The sequence below is a fragment of the Bos taurus genome, chromosome 13, assembly GCF_002263795.3.
Source record: "Bos taurus isolate L1 Dominette 01449 registration number 42190680 breed Hereford chromosome 13, ARS-UCD2.0, whole genome shotgun sequence".
Lineage (NCBI taxonomy): Eukaryota > Metazoa > Chordata > Mammalia > Artiodactyla > Bovidae > Bos > Bos taurus.
In genome coordinates, this window is record NC_037340.1 from 485,039 (window position 1) to 496,226 (window position 11,188).

Genomic DNA, 11,188 nt, shown 5'->3' on the forward strand with positions numbered 1-11,188 from the left:
CAACAAAATGGATGATAGAAATCAGGGACGAACTATTTAAACTTGGATAAGAAATATGACAACAACAACAGAAAAACAATAATGTACAAAACCAGAAGTTAAACCTATAGAAAGAACAGGATGTGACTCACAAGCAGAAACATCAAAGTAGACAGCAGACGTGAGGAATGGGCTTGTGCCCTGACAAAGATGATGGAACTTCAAGTTCTTTCTCTGAGACATTGGTTAAAACAATAAAGATTTTACTGGGTGCTCATTCTGCCTATTTCCCTAAATGCCCCACTGGAACACATCTATATTGTCCACAATAGAATGAGAACACTTTCTCTTTTCCATCAATCCAATTATACTTAAACTCTGACAGAATTAGCAGTTGGCATCTTCTGCTTTGCCATCTCGAGTCAGACTTTGTTGCACCATAACCTTCTCATGGCCTGTTTGATTTCTGCATTCCTCAGAGTGTAAATCAGAGGATTGAGCAAGGGTGTCACAATAGTGTAAAACACAGCCACCATCTTGTCCACTGGAAATACAGTTAAAGGGCGAGCATATATGTATATACATGGTATAAAGAATAAGACAATAACAATAATGTGGGAGGTACATGTGGAAAGGGCTTTCCTTCTTCCTTCTCTGCTACAGTTACTCAGAGAATGTAAGATTAAAACATAGGAGATAAGCAGCAACAGGAAACTCACCATGCATATGGTCCCACTGTTAAACACTATGAGTAGGTTGATGACATAAGCATCCACACAGGCAAGTTGCAACAAAGGTTGTATATCACAGAAATAGTGATCAATAACATTGGGGCCACAGAAGGGTAATTTCAAAGCCAAGAGAATCTGTGCTGAAGAATGGATACAGGTCCCCACCCAGGCCAGTTTCACTAGTGTGTCACAGACACACTGGCTCATGATGGCTGTGTACTGCAGGGGCTTGCAAATGGCCACATAGCGATCAAAGGACATGAGGACAAGTACCAAGATCTCCATGCACCCAAAGAAGTGAAATGCAAAGATCTGAGTCATGCACTCATTGAAGGAGATGGCTTTCTTCTCAGATACAGAATCTACAATCAACCTAGGGGCAGTGGTTGTCGAAAAACAGGCATCAGCAAAGGATAAGTAGAAAAGGAAGAAGTACATGGGGCTCTGAAGTGTCTGGCTATATCGTATGGTCATCACAATTATGAAGTTTGCCAACAGAGTCCCAAGGTATAGAAATAAGAAGATAACAGATACTACTTTCTCTTTTAGTAGATTCTGTGTTAACCCAAGCAGTATGAACTCGTTAACACTACTGTTCATCTCCATGGTTATGGTGAATGTGGAACAGGCACAGCTGAGAAGTGGTTCATCTGCAAAAAAAAAAAGTTGGAGAAATGGTGACTTGGCAATTGCAATGTATATGGATGCAGAATTGCTATTTTAGAGTTCAAATTTCATCAAACATATAACTTGGTGTTTCTCAAAGTTTTCATACACTATACTCACTCAAGAATTTTTTTTTTTTTTTTTAATGTTGACATGCTTTAAACATTGGCATTGATTCAAGGTCTTCTTATGGGTTGCCATTTTTTTTTTTTTTTTGGTTGGGGGGAGCTTTCAAGTGATTGTGCATTCTGCCATGATCTGAAAACTAGTGAATTTGCTTTATGATCTTAATCAGATCATTTTAATGTCTTAATACTCTTTCTTTATATGACAGAGAATCTAATAGATACATTATTAAGCATATGCATATATATATAATACATATATATGTATATAATGTGTATGCACATCAACCACTGATAATAATATCCTTATATAATTTAGAAATAATATATTTGGAGATTCTCTTCTGAGTGAATACATTTCTTAATTTGAACAACAGTTTGTAGCCATTATTCCTGATCTCTTCAGTATCTTTGTTGGGTTATACTTAAGAAAAAAGCTTATTTTTCCATCTTTAGGTTCATTGAAGCTATAAGTTTACCTGTATTGCCAGTTAGGGCACATGAGATATTTGAGCAAATCATTGAGGCTAGCAATATTTTGGAAAATTGCTATATATTTGATATAAACCCTTACATATGTTAGATGCATGGTAGTAAATTTCACATTCTGTGGACTCAACCTGTTATTTCACTTTCTATATTTCTGTAACCCATGTACTATCCTCCTTCATATCTGATTCTCCTACCACTATCATCTAGAAGATTGCATTCTTTCCATTTTTATCTCTTTAAAATGTAAGTTTAAAAATGTATTTCAGAAATTCAACATAAAAATGCATCTCCTTGCTCTCCTTTACTTTTTACTTATATACATATATCTATATAATTTCAATCATCTTATTATATTTTCTGATTTTCCTTTTTTAACTTACAAGCCTTTTCTATGTTAGCTAAACAGTATTTGTAGTGTAATTATTTACTTAGCAATTATAAATAAACATGATGTTAGTCACTCAGTCATGCTTGACTCTTTGTAACACCATGGACTCCACCAGGCTCCTCTGTCCATAGTATTCTCCAGGCAAGAATACTGGAGCGTGTTGCCATTCCTTCCTCCAGGGGATCTTCTCAACCCACATATCAAATCCAGGTCTCCTTCATTGCAGACACATTCTTTACCAGCTGAGCCACCAGGGGAGCCCAAAATTAACATATCAAAATCTTAAAATATAAATTCTACCATTTATTTTTTGTTTTTCCAAATTTTTCACCTTAATTAAAATATTTTTAATAAACTCTTCTCATATAGCTTGTGCTTATTTTAATAGTTTAATCAAATATATGCCCAGGGGATTGCTAATATAAATATCACTATTTTAAGTCCCATGGACTGTAGCTCACCAGGCACCTCTGTCCATGGGATTTTCCAGGCAAGAATACTAGAATGGGTGGTCATTTCCTTCTCTGGGGGATCTTTCTGACCCAGGAATAGAGCCCACATCTCCTGCATTGCAAGCATATTCTACCACTGAGCCACCAGGGAAGCCCATAATTATTGACACTATTCTCAAATAATCTTTCAATTTGGTTGCTTCACTATTTATTAGAAAATTAATTACTGTATGGGTATATCTGCATAATAAAATTTCCAAAGCTTGCAATGTATTACAGGGTGAGAAAAGTGCCCTTCAAAAATTCGTACTTAACGAATCCCATGGTTGTTTTAGTCACTCAGTCCTGCCAGACTCTTTGTGACTCCATGAATCCAACAAGGCTCCGCTATACATGGGATTCTCCAGGCAAGTGGTCTGCCATTCCCTTCTCCAGGGTATCTTTCTGACCCAAGGATCAAACCCAGGTTTCCTGCAATACAAGCAGATTCTTTACCATCTGAGACACCAGGAGAGCCCATAAACTGGAAGTAAAAGTCAGTTCCTTACACATTCTGCTGGGTTTAAAGACATATATCTATATATCTATATCTATATCTATATATATGTATGTAAACACACACACACGTGAAATATTTTTATGTACAAATTAGGTTATTTTCCATTGTTTCTAAAACTATAACAATATGGCACAAATTATAAATAAAAAATTAACTTGATGCATTATTATATTTGCTTAGTTAACAATTAAAATTATGAAATATATATTTTATAAAATATATATTTTGATTAGCAATAGAGTATAACATTTTTGTATATTTTAATTTATTATGTTTCATTTGTTTTGAATTTTGTATGTTGAGTCTGTTTAATTTTTGATATCTTTAAGTTTTGAGCTCTTTTTTTTTTTTCAACATTATGCAATACACTCTATCAATTTTAAACTCCTGTTTCCGTTTTAGTCAAGCATGCCTTTAAAATTTAATGTCAAATGAAACACATTTTAATGTGAATTTTAATGTACACTTCCTCTTTCTGATTAATCATCAGTTATTTAGTGATCAATAATACCATCAACTCAGTCATCAAATGTGTACTGAGAACCTACTCATATTTGGAGTCAACTTATAGAGCATGAAAAGACGTCTTCAACCTCCTCACACTGACATTGGAGGGATACCATTTCTCTACGTAAGATTCTTAATCATTGAAAAACTACACACAACTCTGCAATAATACCAAATGAATTTTAACTCCATATCAGAAAGATCCTAGAAAATAAGTTGATTGGTCGTTAAAGGTTTAAACATGGGAAATAAGTGAAATTATGGCTTTAATTGAGTTAAACTGCAATTTCCAACAAAGTTTTCTGAAAATTAAATATTCAAAAAGTTTATAAAGGGTTTCTCTAAGTAAGATAAATATATCAGTATCAGTAAATCAAACTATTTGACTCTAGTAAAGTTACACATCTAAATACAATTAGGTTTTCCTTGCAGTTGAGCTAAAATAATATTAGTTCACTATGAGAAATTAGAAATATCACAGTAATTACAAACTTTGATTGGAAGTTGAAATTTTCTCTGCTGATTATGAAAAAAAAAAGAAAAGAAATCAGTGATTATTTAATTTTAATACATTAGGTTTCCAGTAGGGGATAAAACAAAAGAGAGGGAGCCCTTTGCTGTGAGAAGAGGAGGAGTTAGGATAGAAGAGTGATTAAATATTTTTGGAAAGGGAAGATGCATTGCTTCAGGAAAAATAGATGCTCCCATCATTAAAAACTGCACTCTTATTAAATCCAAACGTTTTAAGAGACAAATTCTGGGTAGGTCACAGACAACCATGATTCCAGTTCAACTAATTCTATTTTTTTTTTTTAAGTAAGCAAAGAGAAGGTTTGGGACATAAAAACAGGTAAGCATCATTGAAGGATGTATGCAGTAGTTTAAATCAATTCTACCTGAGAATTTTATTATTGAATTCAGCCATTATCTCCAAACTTTTCTGGACCACCCTGCCTTTTTGATTTGGGAGGGCATCATGGTAGTAGAAGGTCTTTTCCCTTCCTTGATCCTTACATTTTACTTTTACCTACTGGACTGTTAACCAACTCAAATATATTTGGATATTTGGTGCCAATTTTTTTCCATTCTTCCTAAGTTAAATAACCATCTGCTTCTATCTCCTATGTTCCATATATATGTGTATGTGTATATATATATATGTGTGTGTGTGTATATATATATATGTATGTGTATATATATATATATATATATATATATATGATTGAATAAGGCAATCCAGGATTAAATATTATTCTTTTTCCATAATCTTATCATTCAAACAAGTTTTTGCTTGTGCTATTTCATTTGACATACATTTTTTTTGCAAGGTAACTGGATTGGCCATGTGATTCATCCATTTCTAGTTACAAAGCATGATCTTTGATACAGAGTGTTTTAATTAAGACACTTAGGCTAGAACTAGAAAGGGATGTTATTACATAGCCTCTCTGTCAGCATTCACCCTACATCTAATATAAAAAATCAAATTCTAATCATCACATAGATTTCATCTTAGAAAAGAAAAATCATGAGTCATGAGAGAAGGATGGCAATTGGTATCTCAAATTTCTGTCCAGACTCCAAAACCAAGTGCATTAAACTGCATGCTGAGGCTAATATTAAAGCAAAAAATAAAAATAAAGATCTAACTGGATAGTAGTGAAGAGGAGGAAAGAAGCAGACTAATGCAGTCAGAACAGGAGAGAGGAGTGAGCAGGTACAGGGAAAGAGTCGGGGATGGGATATAGAAAGACATAGAGTGAGAAGGAGAGAAAACATCTTAGAGAAAGTCATTTTATCTGAGATTTCATCCCACAGTTCAGCTTCTTTCTTCCTGAACAACCATGCCATCACTTACCCCAATTAAAGAGAGAGTGTTGTTGTGTGTCATCGCAAGGATTGTCAAGGATCCTGAAAACCCAGGTGTGTAGAAAGTGGAGCCCAATTTCATACTCTGTCTCAGAAGCATCAGGACTGACCATAGACTTTAAACCAGGAGCTCACCAAGAGAGAAATTTCTGCCAAGCTGACCTTCATTCCATGGTTTGCATCCTCTGTGAGCAGAGGTGCCTTTGAGAGGTAGTTCAGCCATGTGCTGAGTCCAGGGAAGGCCTAGGAAGCCTGAACCACCATAATTCTTCATTGGTAGAAACACTCCCCAAGAGCTCTGTCATTTATTGGAAGACACACTGAATATAGATTCCAAGAGATCAGTGTTTAGGGCTCAGATTGTAAAGAATCTGCCTGCAATACAGGAGACCTGGGTTCAATCCCTGGGTTGGGAAGATCCCTTGGAAGAGTGCAACACCCTCCAGTATTGTCGCCTGGAGAATCTCATTGACAGAGGAGCCTGGCAGGCTATAGTCCATGGGGTCACAAAGAGTCAGACATAACTGAGAGACTAAGAACAGCACAGAAGAAAATATTTCAGACAGATTGAGAAACTTACCTCTTTTCTTACAACCAGATGACTTCCAACAGTGTATTTTTCATATCTTCAACTTTCATTTACTTAGAAGGTCAATTATGTGAAGCTTAAATAAAATACACAAACTATACTTCATTGAGATTTATCATTGCCTTCTATCACAAGTGATGATGGGATGTAAAGAGTTTATGGAGAAAGGGAACTCTTCATGTAGCCATAATTTACACAGCTCCTTCCTGGAAACACTGGGTCAGACAGAACAGCAAGGTCTGTATTGGAGCAGAGAGAATGCTCTGAAAATGGAGTGAATGTCTTAATTCAGTTCTTGGAAACTTAATTATTCCTACACTCTGAGACATAAATGCCTCTGTGGCCAGCTTCCTTCCCACTGTATCTCTCTCTCTCTCTCTCTCTCTCTCTCTCTCTCTCTCTCTCTCTCTCTCTCTCTCTCTCTTTCTCTGTGTGTGTGTGTGTGTGTGTGTGTGTGTGTGTGAAAAATCATGAGGCTAAGTGTTTTATTTTTACTGGATATTTATAGAAATTCACACAAGAGTTTGCAAATGCTTAAGGTAGGCTTTAAGCCTCAGGAGCTCCAAGGAAACTATTTCTTCCAAACCAGTCCCAAGTGATATGCAATGAGCTACCTTGCTCAAAGCCCAAGGGCAAAATCAAGCCTTGGGGACAACTGGTTAAACTTCAACTCATATGACTTGATTTGAGGTAATTTTGTTCGCTTCTGCATAAACTTTGCTTAACTCCATCTCTTCTAGAGGCCTGGAAGTCTTTGAAGGTAGTTGAAAGCCTGTAGATGAAATATGTGTGGTTAACTACTCTTGTTTGTATTATATCAACTTGTGAACTGGTTTCCCTAGTGGCTCAGATGGTAAAGCATCTGCCTGCAATGTGGGAGAGCAGGGTTCAATCCCTGAGTCGGGAAGACCCCTAGAGAAGGAAATGGCAAGCGACCCCAGTACCCTTGCCTGGAAAAGCCCATGGACAGAGGAGCCTGGTAGGCAACAGTCCATGGGGTCACAAAAGGGTTGGATATGACTGAGCGACAGCACTTTCACTTTCAAAGTGTGAATTACAGTTATCATCTATATCAAAGGGCTAATGTGAGCAATAATTACAGTTCTTTGGCAAATCTGAAACATTAATATTGTTTATTAATTTACTTTTTAAATAGAGTTGATTTACAATGTTTTGTTAATTTCAGTTGTACAGCAGATACATTAGGTTGGGCAAAAAGTTTACTAAAGAGATTAGTAAAACCTAATCTCTAAGACAATTTTGTCTTCCCTCCAGAAATATTTCCCAAAATATCAAATGAATAGCAAGAAGTGATTCTTTTAGTAATTTTTTTCATTCTTTTTTTACTTTTAGATTGTAAGTAAGCATAAAATTCAAGTCTTCTTAATTTTCATTTGAGGATATTGAATTGCCAAATCAGAGTTCATAAGTGATCTAAGAATGAAATGAAAACGAAATTATTTCCTACAATTTATGCTATTTTTTATCATATTACATTACTTACTGTTCAGTTCAGTTCAGTTGCTCAGTCGTGTCTGACTCTTTGCAACCCCATGAACCGCAGCACACCAGGCCTCCCTGTCCATCACCAACTCCCGGAGTCCACCCAAACCCATGTTCATCGAGTCGGTGATGCCATCCAACCATCTCATCCTCTGTTGTCCCCTTCTCCTCCTGCTCTCAATCTTTCCCAGCATCAAGGTCTTTTCAAATGAGTCAGCTCTTCGCATCAGGTGGCCAAAGTACTGGAGTTTAAGCTTCAACATCAGTCCCTCTAATGAACACCCAGGACTAATTGCCTTTAGGATGGACTGGTTGGATCTCCTTGCAGTCCAAGGGCCTCTCAAGAGTCTTCTCCAACACCACAGTTCAAAAACATCAATTCTTCTGGACTCAGCTAGTCCAACTCTCATATCCACACATCACTGGAAAAACCATAGCCTTATCTAGATGGACCTTTGCTGACAAAGTGATGTCTCTGCTTTTTAATATGCTGTCTAGCTTGGTCATAGCTTTCCTTCCAAGGAGTAAGCATCTTTTAATTTCATGGCTGCAATCGCCATCTGCAGTGATTTTGGAGCCTGGAAAAATAAAGTCAGGCGCTGTTTCCACTGTTTCCCCATCTATTTGCCATGAAGTGATGGGGCCAGATGCCATGATTTTAGTTTTCTGAATGTTGAGCTTTAAGCCAACTTTCTTTATCATATTACATTACTTACTGTTCAGTTCAGTAAGTTCTCTCTCAGTTCAGTTCAGTTCACTCTCCTCTTTCATTTTCATCAAGAGTCTCTTTAGTTCTTCTTCACTTTCTGCCATAAAGGTGGTGTCATCTGCATGTCTGAGGTTATTGATATTTCTCTGAGCAACCTTGATTTCAGCTTGTACTTCCTCCAGCCCAGCGTTTCTCATGATGTACTCTGCATATAAGTTAAACAAGCAGGGTGACAGTATACAGCCTTGACATACTCCTTTTCCTATTTGGAACCAGTCTGTTGTTCCATGTCCAGTTCTAACTGTTGATTCCTGACCTGCATACAGGTTTCTCAAGAGGCAGGTCAGGTGGTCTGGTATTCCCATCTCTTTCATAATTTTCCACAGTTTATTGTGATCCACACAGTCAACCCCTGTCAAATAATGCTCATCCATATAAAATTTTTGTCTGATATGAAATTTTGAATTTTTTATTCAACCTTAAATGTTTTATTTTTCATTAGAAACCATCATTATCCTATTCCACACTTTCCTCATGGCACTTTTCACTTCTTTGTTCCTCAAAGTGTAAATCAAAGGATTGAACAAGGGAGTTAAGATGGTATAAAATATGGCTACCATTTTGTCAAAGGAGAAAGAATATGGAGGTCATACATACATAAATATGCACGGGATAAAGAACAAAACCACAACAGCAATGTGAGATCCTCCTGTGGAGAGGGCTTTCTGCTGCCCTTTGGAGCTATGGGTTCTCAGAGACAGCAAGATGACCCCATAGGAGACAAGCAACAAGGAGAAGATTAGGATGCAGATAAACCCACTGTTGGTGACTATCAAAAGGCCAAAAATGTGAGTATCAGTGCAGGCAAGCTCCAGCAATGGGTACAAGTCACACATGAAGTGATAGATGACATTAGGGCCACAAAAGGGCAGCTGGAAAGTGAAGATAATATGTATCATTGAATGAACAAAGCCCCCTGTCCAGGCTACCATCAGAAAGGCACAGAGTCTGTGGTTCATTATAGAAGAATAGTGCAAGTGCTTGCAGATGGCCACATAATGGTCATAGGCCATGGCACTGAGGACAATCACCTCCACCCCAGCAAAGAAGTGTTCAGCAAAGAGCTGGGTCATGTAGCCTTCGAAGGAAATAGTTTTCCTCCAAAGGAGAGAGTCCACAATCATCTTTGGGACAATGATGAAGGTGAAGCATGCATCCAGGAAGGACAGAAAAGCCAGGAAGAAGTACATGGGGGAGCCCCGGAGTGCTGGGCTGCTACTGATGGTCACCACAATTAACAAGCCCCCAACAGTTCAATGTAAAAGAACAAAAATACAACAAATATTATTTTCTGCATGGTTGGATTCTGTGAAAGCCCCAGGAGGACAAACTCAGTTACAAAGCTTTGGTTTTGCATAATTTCCAAGGAAAAGGTGAAAGGTACCACAGTGAGCATGTAGAATCTACAGTTAGAAGAAAGACAAATGTGCCTCAGACCAGATTTGAGAGTCATCATAGTTATCAACAAATTGGTGCATCCATGTGAAAAATTGACTTATGTTCTTGTGCTTGCTTTTTCATTAAGAATGCAAAGCTAGAAATTTGTTGAAGGTGGTAGGGGGATACCAGGAAGAATTGAAGTTTAGATAAACTGTTAAATGTTTTAAGATACAGCTTCAATGTAAGAGAAGGGTAGGGATCCACCTGGGGTGGGGGTAAGAAATAGTTGTTATCTCAACTGCCAACTCTGGTCATATGTTAATAGTAGTGGGTTCCTGGAGTGAATTGTGAGAAGAATTCTGAAGCCCAATCCATGTTCTGAGGAAAGGAAAAGAGCAGTTTATTGGTCATGCCTGCCATGTGCATGGGTGGGAGAAGGGGGGGTTGCATGCCATCCACGATCAGGTGACTTCCTTATCTACAGATAGAAGGAGAAATAAGACAAACCTGAAGAAGTTCTTGGATCATGGCTATACTCCTAGTTATTTCTTTAGAATCTAGAAAAAAACTGAGACTTTAAAATCAACTAATTCATTCTTCAAAAAAAAAAAAGAAAGAAAGATCATTGGGAACACACCTTGCTGTAGACTAATACATAATAAATATCCATGTGTTAAGTTGGCTTTCTTTTCACTCATTATTTAAAAATGAGAAGCTGACAAAAATAAGTAATACCTACTAATATGTACTGTTATAATGACTAGGTTAAATAATGCAAGGAAGCAGTTGTTCAGAGTTAAGTGGCTAGGAAACAGTCCACGTTAGATCTTATTACCCAGTTTTACTGGTAGGAAGTCCATGCTTAAAGAAATAAAATTAAAGAAATAACAGATGCTGGCTCTGGAGTTTTAACCCAGAACCTCTGACTCCAGCATGAAAGTGACTGACTCTACAGGGAAAGAAGCAAAAATTTTTCTAGCAAGAGCTTCAGAGCAGGAGGGGCTTCTCTAGAGTCGCCATTCACTGTAGAGGTTATAACCTGATTCCTGTGTTCATGTTTGACTGATGCTTCTTGATGAAGGACACAGAGCCAATTATGTAGAATCAGAAGATAATGGCTGGATTATTTATATACAAACTGACAGTAACTACATAGGTAAGAATAGAAACAGAATGCTG

At 37.1% G+C, this 11,188-nt stretch overlaps 1 protein-coding gene and 1 pseudogene across 1 annotated transcript; both read right to left on the reverse strand.

The window, feature by feature from the left end:
- Positions 1-401: 401 nt before the first annotated feature.
- On the reverse strand, positions 402-1,316 carry OR4C27 (olfactory receptor family 4 subfamily C member 27). Its single transcript, NM_001390540.1, has one exon. It carries the CDS (start codon positions 1,314-1,316, stop codon positions 402-404), a length of 915 nt encoding a protein of 304 aa, NP_001377469.1.
- OR4C15P (olfactory receptor family 4 subfamily C member 15, pseudogene) lies at positions 9,058-9,986 on the reverse strand (annotated as a pseudogene).

Coding starts and splice junctions, on each gene's coding strand:
- OR4C27 (NM_001390540.1), bottom strand. CDS start 1,316: ATGGAGATGAACAGTAGTGTTAACGAGTTCATACTGCTTGGGTTAACA.